The sequence below is a fragment of the Hyla sarda genome, chromosome 3 (assembly GCF_029499605.1).
Source record: "Hyla sarda isolate aHylSar1 chromosome 3, aHylSar1.hap1, whole genome shotgun sequence".
In the NCBI taxonomy this organism is placed as follows: Eukaryota; Metazoa; Chordata; class Amphibia; order Anura; family Hylidae; genus Hyla; species Hyla sarda.
In genome coordinates this window covers 7247922-7266163 of record NC_079191.1, presented here as the reverse complement: position 1 = coordinate 7266163, position 18242 = coordinate 7247922, and the positions used below count along the sequence as shown (strand labels likewise).

The 18242-nt window shown below is 45.3% G+C and overlaps 1 protein-coding gene across 14 annotated transcripts in view; it reads left to right on the top strand.

Moving 5' to 3' along the window:
• Positions 1 to 18242, top strand: part of OTOF (otoferlin) — a 433471-nt gene that overhangs the window by 301682 nt on the left and 113547 nt on the right. For all 14 annotated transcript variants that reach the window (XM_056563722.1, XM_056563719.1, XM_056563725.1 and 11 more), the window contains 2 exons: positions 10535 to 10661; positions 17313 to 17367. In XM_056563722.1, the coding sequence (XP_056419697.1) occupies positions 10535 to 10661; positions 17313 to 17367 (182 nt within the window). The remainder of the gene's footprint in view (positions 1 to 10534; positions 10662 to 17312; positions 17368 to 18242) is intronic.

Genomic DNA, 18242 nt, shown 5'->3' with positions numbered 1-18242 from the left:
ATCTAAACAATCCTTTACTATACCTACATAGTACTGTAATATAGTGATCACATAACAGTGCCATATTGTATCTAAACAATACTTTACTATACCTACATAGTACTGTAATATAGTGATCACATAACAGTGCCATATTGTATCTAAACAATACTTTACTATACCTACATAGTGCTGTAATATAGTGATCACATAACAGCGCCATATTGTATCTAAACAATACTATACTATACCTACATAGTACTGTAATATAGTGATCACATAGCAGCGCCATATTGTATCTAAACAATACTTTACTATACCTACATAGTACTGTAATATAGTGATCACATAACAGTGCCATATTGTATCTAAACAATACTTTACTATACCTACATAGTACTGTAATATAGTGATCACATAACAGTGCCATATTGTATCTAAACAATACTATACTATACCTACATAGTACTGTAATATAGTGATCACATAACAGTGCCATATTGTATCTAAACAATACTTTACTATACCTACATAGTACTGTAATATAGTGATCACATAGCAGTGCCATATTGTATCTAAACAATACTTTACTATACCTACATAGTACTGTAATACAGTTATCACATAACAGTGCCATATTGTATCTAAACAATCCTTTACTATACCTACATAGTACTGTAATATAGTGATCACATAGCAGTGCCATATTGTATCTAAACAATACTTTACTATACCTACATAGTACTGTAATATAGTGATCACATAACAGTGCCATATTGTATCTAAACAATCCTTTACTATACCTACATAGTACTGTAATATAGTGATCACATAACAGTGCCATATTGTATCTAAACAATCCTTTACTATACCTACATAGTACTGTAATATAGTGATCACATAACAGTGCCATATTGTATCTAAACAATACTTTACTATACCTACATAGTACTGTAATATAGTGATCACATAACAGCGCCATATTGTATCTAAACAATCCTTTACTATACCTACATAGTACTGTAATATAGTGATCACATAACAGTGCCATATTGTATCTAAACAATACTTTACTATACCTACATAGTACTGTAATATAGTGATCACATAACAGTGCCATATTGTATCTAAACAATCCTTTACTATACCTACATAGTACTGTAATATAGTGATCACACAGCAGTGCCATATTGTATCTAAACAATACTTTACTATACCTACATAGTACTGTAATATAGTGATCACACAACAGTGCCATATTGTATCTAAACAATACTTTATTATACCTACATAGTACTGTAATATAGTGATCACACAGCAGTGCCATATTGTTTCTAAACAATACTTTACTATACCTACATAGTACTGTAATATAGTGATCACATAGCAGTGCCATATTGTATCTAAACAATACTTCACTATATTACAGTACTATGTAGGTATAGTAAAGTATTGTTTAGATACAATATGGCACTGCTATGTGATCACTATATTACAGTACTATGTAGGTATAGTAAAGTATTGTTTAGATACAATATGGCACTGTTGTGTGATCACTATATTACAGTACTATGTAGGTATAGTAAAGTATTGTTTAGAAACAATATGGCACTGCTGTGTGATCACTATATTACAGTACTATGTAGGTATAATAAAGTATTGTTTAGATACAATATGGCACTGCTATATGATCACTATATTACAGTACTATGTAGGTATAGTAAAGTATTGTTTAGATACAATATGGCACTGTTATGTGATCACTATATTACAGTACTATGTAGGTATAGTAATCACATAACAGTGCCATATTGTATCTAAACAATACTATACTATACCTACATAGTACTGTAATATAGTGATCACATAACAGTGCCATATTGTATCTAAACAATACTATACTATACCTACATAGTACTGTAATATAGTGATCACATAACAGTGCCATATTGTATCTAAACAATCCTTTACTATACCTACATAGTACTGTAATATAGTGATCACACAACAGTGCCATATTGTATCTAAACAATCCTTTACTATACCTACATAGTGTTACGCCGAGCGCTCCGGGTCCCCGCTCCTCCCCGGAGCGCTCGCAACATCCTCGCAATCGCAGCGCCCCGGTCAGACCTGCTGACCGGGTGCGCTGCGATACCTCTCCCAGCCGGGATGCGATTCGCGATGCGGGTGGCGCCCGCTCGCGATGCGCACCCCGGCTCCCGTACCTGACTCGCTCTCCGTCGGTCCTGTCCCAGCGCGCGCGGCCCCGCTCCTTAGGGTCTCTACGATTTAAAGGGCCACTGCGCCGCTGATTGGCGCAGTTGGCTTAATCAGTTCATTCACCTGTGCACTTCCCTATTTAACCTCACTTCCCCTTCCCTTCCTTGCCGGATCTTGTTGCCATCGTGCCAGTGAAAGCGTTTCCTTGTGTGTTCCTAGCCTGTGTTCCAGACCTCCTGCCGTTGCCCCTGACTACGATCCTTGCTGCCTCCCCTGACCTTCTGCTACGTCCGACCTTGCTCTTGTCTTCTCCCTTGTACCGCGCCTATCTTCAGCAGTCAGAGAGGTTGAGCCGTTGCTAGTGGATACGACCTGGTTGCTACCGCCGCTGCAAGACCATCCCGCTTTGCGGCGGGCTCTGGTGAAAACCAGTAGCAGCTTAGAACCGGTCCACTAGCACGGTCCACGCCAATCCCTCTCTGGCACAGAGGATCCACCTCCTGCCAGCCGGCATCGTGACAGTAGATCCGGCCATGGATCCCGCTGAAGTTCCACTGCCAGTTGTCGCCGACCTCACCACGGTGGTCGCCCAGCAGTCGCAACAGATAGCGCAACAAGGCCACCAGCTGTCTCAACTGACCGTGATGCTACAGCAGCTACTACCACAGCTTCAGCAATCATCTCCTCCGCCAGCTCCTGCACCTCCTCCGCAGCGAGTGGCCGCTTCCGGCCTACGACTTTCCTTGCCGGATAAATTTGATGGGGACTCCAAGTTTTGCCGTGGCTTTCTTTCACAATGTTCCCTGCACTTGGAGATGATGTCGGACCAGTTTCCTACTGAAAGGTCTAAGGTGGCTTTCGTAGTCAGCCTCCTGTCTGGGAAAGCTCTGTCATGGGCCACACCGCTCTGGGACCGCAATGACCCCGTCACTGCCTCTGTACACTCCTTCTTCTCGGAAATTCGAAGTGTCTTTGAGGAACCTGCCCGAGCCTCTTCTGCTGAGACTGCCCTGCTGAACCTGGTCCAGGGTAATTCTTCCGTTGGCGAGTACGCCATCCAATTCCGTACTCTTGCTTCCGAACTATCCTGGAATAATGAGGCCCTCTGCGCGACCTTTAAAAAAGGCCTATCCAGCAACATTAAAGATGTTCTGGCCGCACGAGAAATTCCTGCTAACCTGCATGAACTCATTCATCTTGCCACTCGCATTGACATGCGTTTTTCCGAAAGGCGTCAGGAGCTCCGCCAGGATATGGACTTTGTTCGCACGAGGCGTTTTTTCTCCCCGGCTCCTCTCTCCTCTGGTCCTCTGCAATCCGTTCCTGTGCCTCCCGCCGTGGAGGCTATGCAAGTTGACCGGTCTCGCTTGACACCTCAAGAGAGGACACGACGCCGCATGGAGAATCTCTGCCTGTACTGTGCCGGTACCGAACACTTCCTGAAGGATTGTCCTATCCGTCCTCCCCGCCTGGAAAGACGTATGCTGACTCCGCACAAAGGTGAGACAGTTCTTGATGTCTACTCTGCCTCTCCACGCCTTACTGTGCCTGTGCGGATATCTGCCTCTACCTTCTCCTTCTCTACTAAGGCCTTCTTGGATTCCGGATCTGCAGGAAATTTTATTTTGGCCTCCCTCATCAACAGGTTCAACATCCCAGTGACCAGTCTCGCCAGACCCCTCTACATCAATTGTGTTAACAATGAAAGATTGGACTGTGCCGTGCGTTACCGCACGGAACCCCTCCTAATGTGCATCGGACCTCATCACGAAAAAATTGAGTTTTTGGTCCTCTCCAATTGCACTTCCGAAATTCTCCTTGGACTACCGTGGCTTCAACGCCATTCCCCAACCCTTGATTGGTCCACAGGAGAGATCAAGAGCTGGGGTACTTCTTGTTTCAAGGACTGTCTTAAACCGGTTCCCAGTACTCCCTGCCGTGACCCTGTGGTTTCCCCTGTAACCGGTCTCCCTAAGGCTTATATGGACTATGCTGACGTATTTAGCAAAAAGCAAGCTGAGACTTTACCCCCTCACAGGCCTTTTGACTGTCCTATTGACCTCCTCCCGGGCACTACTCCACCCCGGGGCAGAATTTATCCTCTGTCCGCCCCAGAGACTCTTGCTATGTCTGAATACATCCAGGAAAATTTAAAAAAGGGGTTTATCCGCAAAACCTCCTCTCCTGCCGGAGCTGGATTTTTCTTTGTGTCCAAAAAAGATGGCTCCCTACGTCCTTGCATTGATTACCGCGGACTTAAAAAAATCCCGGTAAAGAACCGCTACCCCCTACCTCTTATCTCTGAACTCTTTGATCGCCTTCAAGGTGCCCACATCTTTACCAAACTGGACTTAAGAGGTGCATGTAATCTCATCCGCATCAGGGAGGGGGACGAATGGAAAACTGCATTTAACACCAGAGACGGACACTTTGAGTATCTGGTCATGCCCTTTGGCCTGTGCAACGCCCCTGCCGTCTTCCAAGACTTTGTTAATGAAATTTTTCGTGATCTCTTATATTCCTGTGTTGTTGTGTATCTGGACGATATTCTGATTTTTTCTGCCAACTTAGAAGAACATCGCCAGCATGTCCGCATGGTTCTTCAGAGACTTCGAGACAATCAACTTTATGCCAAAATGGAGAAATGTCTGTTTGAATGTCAATCTCTTCCTTTCCTAGGATACTTGGTCTCTGGCCAGGGACTACAAATGGACCCAGATAAACTCTCTGCCGTCTTAGATTGGCCACGCCCCTCCGGATTCCGTGCTATCCAACGTTTTTTGGGGTTCGCCAATTATTACAGACAATTCATTCCACATTTTTCCACTATTGTGGCTCCTATCGTGGCTTTAACCAAGAAGAATGCCAATCCTAAGTCCTGGCCTCCTCAAGCGGAAGACGCCTTTAAACAGCTCAAGTCTGCCTTTTCTTCTGCTCCCGTGCTCTCCAGACCTGACCCATCTAAACCCTTCCTATTGGAGGTTGATGCCTCCTCAGTGGGAGCTGGAGCGGTCCTTCTACAAAAAAATTCCTCCGGGCATGCTGTTACTTGTGGGTTTTTTTCTAGGACCTTCTCTCCGGCGGAGAGGAACTACTCCATCGGGGATCGAGAACTACTGGCCATTAAATTGGCACTTGAGGAATGGAGGCACCTGCTGGAGGGATCAAAATTTCCAGTTATCATTTTCACCGATCACAAGAATCTCTCCTATCTCCAGTCTGCCCAACGGCTGAATCCTCGCCAGGCCAGGTGGTCGTTGTTCTTTGCCCGTTTTAACTTTGAAATTCATTTTCGCCCTGCCGACAAGAACATTAGGGCCGATGCTCTCTCTCGTTCCTCGGATGCCTCGGAAGTAGAGGTCTCTCCGCAACACATCATTCCTCCTGACTGTCTGATCTCCTCTTCTCCAGCCTCCATCAGACAAACTCCTCCAGAGAAGACCTTCGTTTCTCCACGCCAGCGTCTCGGGATTCTCAAATGGGGTCACTCCTCCCACCTCGCAGGCCATGCGGGCATCAAAAAGTCCTTGCAACTCATCTCTCGTTTCTATTGGTGGCCGACTCTGAAAACAGATGTTGTTGATTTTGTGCGGGCCTGTACTGTCTGTGCCCGGGATAAGACTCCTCGCCAGAAGCCCGCTGGTCTCCTTCATCCTCTGCCTGTTCCCGAACAGCCTTGGTCTCTGATTGGTATGGACTTTATTACAGACTTACCCCCATCCCGTGGCAACACTGTTGTTTGGGTGGTCGTTGATCGATTTTCCAAGATGGCACATTTTATTCCTCTTCCTGGTCTTCCTTCTGCGCCTCAGTTGGCAAAACAATTTTTTGTACACATTTTTCGTCTTCACGGGTTGCCCACGCAGATCGTCTCGGATAGAGGTGTCCAATTCGTGTCAAAATTCTGGAGGGCTCTCTGTAAACAACTCAAGATTAAATTAAACTTCTCTTCTGCTTATCATCCTCAATCCAATGGGCAAGTAGAAAGAATTAACCAGGTCCTGGGTGACTATTTACGGCATTTTGTTTCCTCCCGCCAGGATGACTGGGCAGATCTTCTACCTTGGGCCGAATTCTCGTACAACTTTAGAGTCTCTGAATCTTCTGCTAAATCCCCATTTTTCGTGGTGTACGGCCGTCACCCTCTTCCCCCCCTCCCTATTCCCTTGTCCTCTGGTTTGCCCGCTGTAGATGAAGTGACTCGTGATCTTTCCACCATATGGAAAGAGACCCAAAATTCTCTTTTACAGGCTTCATCTCGCATGAAAAAGTTTGCCGATAAGAAAAGAAGAGCTCCCCCCATCTTTGCTCCCGGAGACAAGGTATGGCTCTCCGCTAAATATGTTCGCTTTCGTGTCCCCAGTTACAAACTGGGACCACGCTATCTTGGTCCTTTCAAAGTCTTGTGCCAGATTAATCCTGTCTCTTACAAACTCCTTCTTCCTCCTTCTCTTCGTATTCCCAATGCCTTTCATGTCTCTCTCCTTAAACCACTCATCATCAACCGTTTCTCTCCCAAACTTGTTTCTCCCACTCCTGTTTCCGGTTCTTCTGACATCTTCTCCGTAAAGGAGATACTGGCCTCCAAAAAGGTCAGAGAAAAAGATTTTTTTTGATAGATTGGGAGGGTTGTGGTCCTGAAGAGAGATCCTGGGAACCTGAGGACAACATCCTAGACAAAAGTCTGGTCCTCAGGTTCTCAGGCTCCAAGAAGAGGGGGAGACCCAAGGGGGGGGTACTGTTACGCCGAGCGCTCCGGGTCCCCGCTCCTCCCCGGAGCGCTCGCAACATCCTCGCAATCGCAGCGCCCCGGTCAGACCTGCTGACCGGGTGCGCTGCGATACCTCTCCCAGCCGGGATGCGATTCGCGATGCGGGTGGCGCCCGCTCGCGATGCGCACCCCGGCTCCCGTACCTGACTCGCTCTCCCTCGGTCCTGTCCCGGCGTGCGCGGCCCCGCTCCTTAGGGCGCGCGCGCGCCGGGTCTCTACGATTTAAAGGGCCACTGCGCCGCTGATTGGCGCAGTTGGCTTAATCAGTTCATTCACCTGTGCACTTCCCTATTTAACCTCACTTCCCCTTCCCTTCCTTGCCGGATCTTGTTGCCATCGTGCCAGTGAAAGCGTTTCCTAGTGTGTTCCTAGCCTGTGTTCCAGACCTCCTGCCGTTGCCCCTGACTACGATCCTTGCTGCCTGCCCCGACCTTCTGCTACGTCCGACCTTGCTTCTGTCTACTCCCTTGTACCGCGCCTATCTTCACAGTCAGAGAGGTTGAGCCGTTGCTAGTGGATACGACCTGGTTGCTACCGCCGCTGCAAGACCATCCCGCTTTGCGGCGGGCTCTGGTGAAAACCAGTAGCAGCTTAGAACCGGTCCACTAGCACGGTCCACGCCAATCCCTCTCTGGCACAGAGGATCCACCTCCTGCCAGCCGAATCGTGACACATAGTACTGTAATATAGTGATCACATAACAGTGCCATATTGTATATAAACAATACTTTACTATACCTACATAGTACTGTAATATAGTGATCACATAACAGTGCCATATTGTATGTAAACAATACTTTACTATACCTACATAGTACTGTAATATAGTGATCACACAACAGTGCCATATTGTATCTAAACAATCCTTTACTATACCTACATAGTACTGTAATATAGTGATCACATAACAGTGCCATATTGTATCTAAACAATACTTTACTATACCTACATAGTACTGTAATATAGTGATCACACAACAGTGCCATATTGTATCTAAACAATACTTTACTATACCTACATAGTACTGTAATATAGTGATCACACAACAGTGCCATATTGTATCTAAACAATACTTTACTATACCTACATAGTACTGTAATATAGTGATCACATAACAGTGCCATATTATATCTAAACAATACTTTACTATACCTACATAGTACTGTAATATAGTGATCACATAGCAGTGCCATATTGTATCTAAACAATACTTTACTATACTTACATAGTACTGTAATATAGTGATCACATAACAGTGCCATATTGTATCTAAACAATACTTTACTATACCTACATAGTACTGTAATATAGTGATCACATAGCAGTGCCATATTGTATCTAAACAATACTTTACTATACTTACATAGTACTGTAATATAGTGATCACATAACAGTGCCATATTGTATCTAAACAATACTTTACTATACCTACATAGTACTGTAATATAGTGATCACATAGCAGTGCTATATTGTATCTAAACAATCCTTTACTATACCTACATAGTACTGTAATATAGTGATCACATAGCAGTGCCATATACTTCCCAAATAACAGTAACATTTTGTACCTACATAGGGGGGTATTTATCAAAGGATTTATGTGGGGGGGGGGGTTTCCGTAACTTTGGCGCAATTCTTTGGCGCAGTGTCTTTTTGCGCCAAAGTTTGGCTCATTCTCTCCACTGTTATTTTTTTTTAAACTTTGTCAAAATCGCACGGTCCTGTGTGGGATTTTTACTTTGGTCAGCAATTCATCATTTGCGCCAATCGATCTTTGGCGCAATTTTGCCCCTTTAGGGTTTTTTTTTTTGCGCAATTCACCGCCAAGACATTTTGTACATGGAAAAGACACATAGCAGTGTCAGAAAATGTAAAGGCGTCAACATAAATAAAAATAAAAACATTTTTGTGAAAGCTGCAACACTTCCGCGGCTGCGCAATACTATCCTGCGCCATAGTTGTCTCTGAGGGACCTTCACCCTCCGTTGAGCCAGCATTGGACATGGCCGCACAGGTTCAGGAAAGTTAAGCACTAAAGCAGTGGTCTCCAACCTGCGGACCTCCAGATGTTGCAAAACTACAACTCCCAGCATGCCCGGACAGCCAACGGCTGTCCGGGCATGCTGGGAATTGTAGTTTTGCAACATCTGGAGGTCCGCAGGTTGGAGACCACTGCACTAAAGTAGCAAAAAAAAAAAAAAAAAACTACTCAAGTTGAAAATAAACCCCACAAAAGAAAATAACTCACGTCGCTTGCTGATATACTGCAGGAGGGACTCCGGAATGGCTACTCTACAGGGTTAAATACGCGTCCTCTGTGGCGGTAAGTTCTGTGTAAATGGCGCTGTGAACAGCTGATTTCAACATTTGCGCCAAAAATACTAACAACGTGCACCAAATTATAAATTTGGTGCATGTCCACTAAAACCAAAGTAAAAAAAAAAAAGGGGTAAAAAGAAACTGTCAACAGGCAAAATTGATAAATACCCCCCATAGTCCTTTAAAGGGGTACTCCACCGGAAATGTTTTTTTTTTTTTTTTTTTAATAAATCAACTGGTGCCAGAAAGTTAAACAGATTTGTAAATGACTTCTATTAAAAAAAATATCTTCATCCTTCCAGTACTTATCAGCTGCTGTATTCTCCATAGGAAGTTCTTTTCTTTTTGAATTTCCTTTCTGTCTGACCACAGTGCTCTCTGCCGACACCTCGGAACTGTCCGGAGTAGGAGCAAATCCCCCATAGAAAACCTCTCCGGCTCTGGACAGTTCCTGATACAGACAGAGGTGTCAGCAGAGAGCACTGTGGTCAGACAGAAAGGAAATGCAAAAAGAAAAGAACTTCCTGTGGATCATAACAGCAGCTGATAAGTACTGGAAGGGTTAATATTTATTTTAATAGAAGCCATTTACAAATCTGTTTAACTTTCAAATCTTTTTAACCAGTTGATTTAAAAAACAAAAAAAAAATGTTTTCCAGTGGAGTACCCCTTTAATAAAGTGATCACGTAACAGTGCCAAACAGTTACCGAATAACAGTACTAAATAACAGTACCATATTGTATCTACATACTGTAATGTTTCAGTACAGGAATATATATATATATATATATATATATATATATATATATATATATATTCATATCGTTTTTAAAAAGCATTTCCTTATTGTGACTAGAGATGAGCGAACTTACAGTAAATTCGATTCGTCACGAACTTCTCGGCTCGGCGGTTGCTGACTTTTCCTGCATAAATTAGTTCAGCTTTCCGGTGCTCCGGTGGGCTGGAAAAGGTGGATACAGTTCTAAGAAAGAGTCTCCTAGGATTGTATCCACCTTTTCCAGCCCACCGGAGCACCTGAAAGCCGAACTAATTTATGCAGGAAAAGTCATCAACTGCCGAGCCGAGAAGTTCGTGACGAATCGAATTTACTATAAGTTCGCTCATCTCTAATTGTGACCATGTGACGCCTCTTACATAGACCCCCATTTATGTCCTTATCAATGCTTTATTCTAAATTGGTCCAAGTCTGATCTTTCCCGTGTTAACCCCTTCATTCTAGATGAACCAGCCGTCCTGGAGGCTGAAGATCTGGACCGGAAAGCCATACGGCTGGGGGGAGGATTAGACCCCGACACTATATCTCTGGCCTCCGTCACAGCGGTCACAACCAATGTTTCTAATAAAAGGTAACGTAGCCCGCCATTTCCGCCGTGTCACATGGTCACCTCATATATTGGCCCGATTGGCCTTTGCCTAAGGCGGACAAAGATAGACGGAGGTGTCTCTGATGGTTGGAGAATCATGTTCCCGGTATTGAACACCATCCTTCCCTTGTTCTCTAAAGGGATCATCTAGATCAATGGTCTCCAAACTGTGGCCCTCCAGATGTTGCAAAAGTACAATTCCCAGCATGCCCGGACAGCCGCTGGCTGTCCGGGCATGCTGGGAGTTGTACTTTTGCAACATCTGGAGGGCCACAGTTTGGAGACCATTGATCTAGATACACCATAAAAGTGTTATTGCTTCGAGTCAACCCACTTGGACCTCCAGTGGTTCCATGATAGATGCCAACCCATCTAGAACTCATGGTGGTCATATGGCCACAGATGCTTGGCACATTATCCATTGGTCCTCAATCATCTGATTATGGGAGTCATACAAACAGCACCCCCTGCTGGTCAGGTGTTTGCCAGAGCCATGGCATCCACATATGCGATAGCCTGGGGTAGTAGGGTATATAGGGTGTAGCTGTGCGGTGACTAAAGGGTGTCTGGTTAACCCTTTCTATTCGTGACGCCAGGGTGAGGGCTCCTCTGTAATGCATGTCCTACCGCCACCCTTCCCAAGAGCGATAGGGAGGTGTAGAATAATTGAATGTCCACAACCGGAGAGAGTTTGCTGAAATCAGTTGAAGATTTTATGCAAGCTTCATAAAAGGACCAGTCTCTATACATGCAAAGTCTCTCAGGGATTGACAGTGGTTGGGACCTTAAGCGTTTTAGAGTCCGTAGACTGATATGCGCTGCTCAACTGGATTTAGGGGATTTAGTTGCGGTCCAGTAGTCACGTTAGCTTTAGCAGGGAATAGTTTAGAGCTCACGGTTTAGTTTAGGCTGAGGCCGGTAGGTTTTCAGGCCTAGCTTGTCTTTGAAAGTTGCGCAGATCCGTCCTGCTAGTCCGGCATCCACGAGAGCAGCAACACAAGAGAGCGATCATTGGCTACAGCTCCCTTATATGGGCAGGGGCTGGACTAATGCTAATTGGTCCAATACTTCTGTCAATCACCTTTACATAGAATTATGGGTAAACATGTGACCCAAGGACCTCCAAAGGTCCTCCAACATACCATAGAGGAATTAACATAGTCACATGACCGAAGGTCCTGTGACGCTAACAAGGTAAATACACTATACATTATATTAAATATACATTATTATTAAATATGTACTTAGAAACATTATAGAATTAGAGTAGAAGGAGGCGACTAGGGTCTGTCCCACCTGGGGGATCCTACCTGAACGTAGCAACTCTGACTTTGGGGACCACCATACAAGGCACGGTATGCAATACGGTACCGGGACACCACACATATACATTAGAAAGGGCCGAGCTGCAGTACCCCAGCTTGGCCACCACACCATGTACGGCGCTTACAGCTTCTGACTGTTCATGATCTGTACTAGACCTCTGTGGCTGCCATGACCTAACCACGGCATATGGCAGGATAGATAGATAGATAGATAGATAGAGAGAGAGAGAGAGAGAGAGAGAGAGAGATAGAGTGAGTGAGTCATGGCCGTAAATGTTGGCTCCCCTGAAATTTTCTCACAGTATTTCTGAAGTATTTCTCACAGAAAAGGTTTGCAGTAACGCTTGTTTTGCTATACACATGTTTATTCCCTTTGTGTGTATTGGAACTAAATCAAAAAAGGGAGGAAAAAAAGCAAATTGGACATAATGTCACCTAACTCTAAAAATAGATAAAAAGGAGAGAAGTTCACTTAGTCTTTGCATTGTGTGTCTGTGTGTGCCACACTAAGCATGGACAACAGAAAGAGGAGAAGAGAACTTTCTGAGGACTTGGGAACCAAAATTGTGGAAAAATATCAACAATCTCCAGGTTACAAGTCCATCTCCAGAGATCTAGATTTGTCTTTGTCCACAGTGCGCAACATTATCAAGAAGTTTACACCCCATGGCACTGTAGCTAATCTCCCTGGGTGTGGACGGAAGAGAAAAATTGATGAAAGGTGTCACCGCAGGATAGTCCGGATGGTGGATAAGCAGCCCCAAACAAGTTCCAAAGTTATTCAAGCTGTCCTGCAGGCTCAGGGAGCATCAGTGTCAGCGCGAACTGTCTGTCGACATTTAAATGAAATGAAACGCTATGGAGGAGACCCAGGGGGACCCCACTATGGAGGAGACCCAGGAGGACCCCACTATGGAGGAGACCCAGGAGGACCCCACTATGGAGGAGACCCAGGAGGACCCCACTATGGAGGAGACCAAGGAGGACCCCACTATGGAGGAGACCCAGGAGGACCCCACTATGGCGGAGACACAGGAGGACCCCACTATGGAAGAGACCCAGGAGGACCCCACTATGGAGGAGACCCAGGAGGACCCCACTATGGAGGAGACCCAGGAGGACCCCACTATGGAGGAGACCCAGGAGGACCCCGCTATGGAGGAGACCCAGGAGGACCCCACTATGGCAGGAGACCCAGGAGGACCCCGCTATGGAGGAGACCCAGGAGGACCCCACTATTGCAGGAGACCCAGGAGGACCCCACTATGGCAGGAGACCCCGCTATGGAGGAGACCCAGGAGGACCCCACTATGGAGGAGACCCAGGAGGGCCCCACTATGGAGGAGACCCAGGAGGACCCCACTGCTGACACAGAGACATAAAAAAGCAAGACCACATTTTACCAAAATGAACTTGAGTAACCAAAATCCTTCTGGGAAAAATGTCTTGTGGACAGATGAGACCAAGATAGAGCTTTTTGGTAACTGGTGCTGGTAGTTGTAGTTTTGCAACAACTGGAGGTCCGCATTTGAGGCCACTGATATAGGCAAATAAGGGAGACTGATAACACAATAATATACAATGTAAACAATAAGAAATGATAAAATAGTGATACAAATTTAAATTGAACAGTAATACGATAAGATAAGATGTCATTAGGGAAAATAAAACTGATAAACAGCCATAAAATGTATGTAAAGTACAATATAACAATACTAAACAATAGTGATATCAAGAAGGCCGGGTAAAAGGAAGATTCTGTTGTTTTCTTGAGACCATTGGGCAGGAGGATATTTAAAAGCTCCACAAACCTAATAGGGGTTCAAGGAAATCTGATTAGATATAGATGTCACCTATACATAACTGCGCAATACTGAAAGGCGCCGTCCTTGAGGAATCCATTAGTTGGATCTGCATCTTTCTGTTCTGTTTTGTAGAATTGGAACCGTGAGCCCAATGAAGGTCACAATTCCATTCAGAATAGATGATATACAATTTATTCGGAAGCTTTTCAGACCCTTTTCACCTTTTTTTTTATGTTGCACTTAAAATAAATAATACATTTTATATATATATATATATATATATATATATATATATATCTTATGTGTGTTCTTTCTGCCCTAAATACCCCATAATGAGAATGTAAAAATTAAATTTTTGAATTTTTTGCTAATTTATTACAAATTGAAAAAACTGAAATTTGTGATGGACATAAGTATTCAGACCCTCTACTGTGACACACTATATTAATATCTGGCCCCTCCCATTTCTCCTGATCGTCTCTGAGATGTTTCTCCACCCTGATCGGAGTCACCTGCGGTAAATTCATCTGATTGGACAAGACACAGCCCTGTCTATATATTAGAGCAAACACCAAGCAATGAGGAGGAAAGAACTGCCTGTAGAGCTCAGACACAGCCCTGTCTATATAAGATCTCACAGCTAACAATGTATATCAGAGCAAACACCAAGCTATGAGAGGGAAAGAATTGCCTGTAGAGCTCAAACACAGCCCTGTCTATATAAGATCTCACAGCTAACAATGTATATCAGAGCAAACACCAAGCTATGAGAGGGAAAGAACTGCCTGTAGAGCTCAGACACAGCCCTGTGTATGTAAGATCTCACAGCTAACAATGTATATCAAAGCAAACACCAAGCCATGAGGGGCAAAGAACTGCCTGAAGAGCCCAGACACAGCCCTGTCTATATAAGGTCTCACAGCTGACAATGTATATCAGGGCAAACACCAAGCCATGAGGCGGAAAGAACTGCCTGTAGAGCTCAGATACAGGATTTTGTGGGGGCACCGATCTGGAGAAAGTGACAAAGATATTTCAACTGCACTGAAAGTTCCTGAGAGCTCAGTGGCCTCTATAATTCTTACGTAGAAGAAGGAACAAACAGGACTAGAGAGATAACCAAGAACCCAATGGTCACTCTGGCTGAGCTCCAAAGATCCTGTGTGCAGATTGGAGAAATTTCCAGAAGGTCCAGAACCATCACTGCAGCCTCCACAATCTGGGCTTTATGGACGAAAGAAGAAAGAAGCTTCTCCTCAGTAATAACATGGAAGACGCCTGGAGATTATAGAAAATGATCTATAGGATCAGACTGTGATGAGCAAGATTCTCTGGCCTGATGAAACCAGCCACTGCCCATCACCTGCCCAATACCATCCCTACAGAGATCATGGTGGGGGCAGCATCATGTCTGGGGGAAACCAGGCACTGCTTATCACCTGCCCAATACCATCCCTACAGTGATCATGGTGGGGGCAGCATCATGTCTGGGGGAAACCAGGTACTGCCCATCACCTGCCCAATACCATCCCTACAGTGATCATGGTGGGGGCAGCATCATGTCTGGGGGAAACCAGGTACTGCCCATCACCTGCCCAATACCATCCCTACAGTGATCATGGTGGGGGCAGCATCATGTCTGGAGGAAACCAGGCACTGCCCATCACCTGTCCAATACCATCCCTACAGAGATCATGGTGGGGGCAGCATCATGTCTGGAGGAAACCAGGTACTGCCCATCACCTGCCCAATACCATCCCTGCAGTGATCATGGTGGGGGCAGCATCATATCTGGAGGAAACCAGGCACCTACCCATCACCTGCCCAATACCATCCCTACAGTGATCATGGTGGGGGAAGCATCATATCTGGGGGAAACCAGGCACTGCCCATCACCTGCCCAATACCATCCCTACAGTGATCATGGTGGGGGCAGCATCATGTCTGGAGGAAACCAGGCACTGCCCATCACCTGTCCAATACCATCCCTACAGAGATCATGGTGGGGGCAGCATCATGTCTGGAGGAAACCAGGTACTGCCCATCACCTGCCCAATACCATCTCTACAGTGATCATGGTGGGGGCAGCATCATGTCTGGAGGAAACCAGGCACTGCCCATCACCTGCCCAATACCATCCCTACAGTGATCATGTTGGGGGCAGCATCATGTCTGGAGGAAACCAGGCACTGCCCATCACCTGCCCAATACCATCCCTACAGTGATCATGGTGGGGGCAGCATCATGTCTGGAGGAAACCAGGCACTGCCCATCACCTGCTCAATACCATCCCTACAGTGATCATGGTGGGGGCAGCATCATGTCTGGAGGAAACCAGGCACTGCCCATCACCTGCACAATACCATCCCTACAGTGATCATGGTGGGGGCAGCATCATGTCTGGAGGAAACCAGGTACTGCCCATCACCTGCCCAATACCATCCCTACAGTGATCATGGTGGGGGCAGCATCATGTCTGGAGGAAACCAGGCACTGCCCATCACCTGCCCAATACCATCCCTACAGTGATCATGGTGGGGGCAGCATCATGTCTGGAGGAAACCAGGCACTGCCCATCACCTGCCCAATACCATCCCTACAGTGACCATGGTGGGGGCAGCATCATGTCTGGGGGAGACCAGGCACTGCCCATCACCTGCCCAATACCATCCCTACAGTGATCATGGTGGGGGCAGCATCATGTCTGGAGGAAACCAGGCACTGTCCATCACCTGCCCAATACCATCCCTACAGTGATCATGGTGGGGGCAGCATCATGTCTGGAGGAAACCAGGCACTGCCCATCACCTGCCCAATACCATCCCTACAGTGATCATGGTGGGGGCAGCATCATGTCTGGGGGAAACCAGGCACTGCCCATCACCTGCCCAATACCATCCCTACAGTGACCATGGTGGGGGCAGCATCATGTCTGGGGGAGACCAGGCACTGCCCATCACCTGCCCAATACCATCCCTACAGTGATCATGGTGGGGGCAGCATCATGTCTGGAGGAAACCAGGCACTGTCCATCACCTGCCCAATACCATCCCTACAGTGATCATGGTGGGGGCAGCATCATGTCTGGAGGAAACCAGGCACTGCCCATCACCTGCCCAATACCATCCCTACAGTGATCATGGTGGGGGCAGCATCATGTCTGGAGGAAACCAGGCACTGCCCATCACCTGCCCAATACCATCCCTACAGTGATCATGGTGGGGGCAGCATCATGTTCTGAGGAAGACTGTAAGACTCCCTAAACTACTTAGGTCTCTTGAATAAGAATAGTCTGACCTTGTATTTATTCTAGTAATAAAATCATGAGCCTGGGATTTACTACCACCCTTCAGTATGTAAGAAATGATTTGGTGACAGCAGCTCCCACATATTCTTTTAGTGTCACATGACACTTAAACATCTGCCATGAATTATTTGCCTTAGTATGTCTCTTGGTTGGTATGTCGGGCCTTGACAATCTCTAATGATTTTGTTCCATTAAGGTCCAAGCCCGATATTAAAATGGAGCCGAGTGCTGGGAGGCCGATGGATTACCAAGTAAGTCCAACACTGGTAACCAAAATATGACACCTAAAGGTATAAAAGAGAATTGTGGGAAGAAAGGAGATGCAAAACAGCTCTCACACCATCTTTTCCAGATAGTTTTCTCTTAAAGTGTGTGTTTTATTTCAATGAAGTCTTAGACCATGACTGGGAATGTATACCAAGCTAGAAATCTATCCATACATTCCCAGTCACGTTTTAAGACTCCTAGTTAAAGTAAAACACTAACTTTAAGGAAAGTTACCAGTAAAAGGTGGTTTGAGAGCTACTTGCATATATTTTCTTCCCAGAATTCCATATGAATCATGAATGGCCTATAATCAGCACTAATCTTTTACCATCATGTTCTAAGGCTCCTAGTTGGAGTGAAACACTGACTTTAAGGGGGTACTCCGGTGAAATTTTTTTTTTAAATCAACTGGTGCCAGAAAGTTAAACAGATTTGTAAATGACTTCTATTAAAAAACATCTTTACCCTTCCAGTACTTTTTAGCAGCTGTATGCTACAGAGGAAATTCTATTCTTTTTGAATTTCTTTTTTGTCTTGTCCACAGTGCTCTCTGGTGACACCTCTGTCCGTGTCAGGAACTGGACAGTGGACAGTTCCTGATACCGGCATCAGGTGTCAGCAGAGAGCTCTGTGGACAAGACAAAAAAGAAATTCAAAAAGAAAAGAATTGCTAAAAAGTACCGGAGGGAGAAATTTTTTATTTTTTAAATTTAATTTTTTAATAGAAGTAATTTACAAATATGTTTAACTTTCTGGCACCAGTTGATTTAAAAAAAATTTTTTCCACCGAAGTACCCCTTTAAGGAATAGCTACCTGGAAAACAAGGTGTTAAAGGGATACTCCACTTCTCAGCGTTTG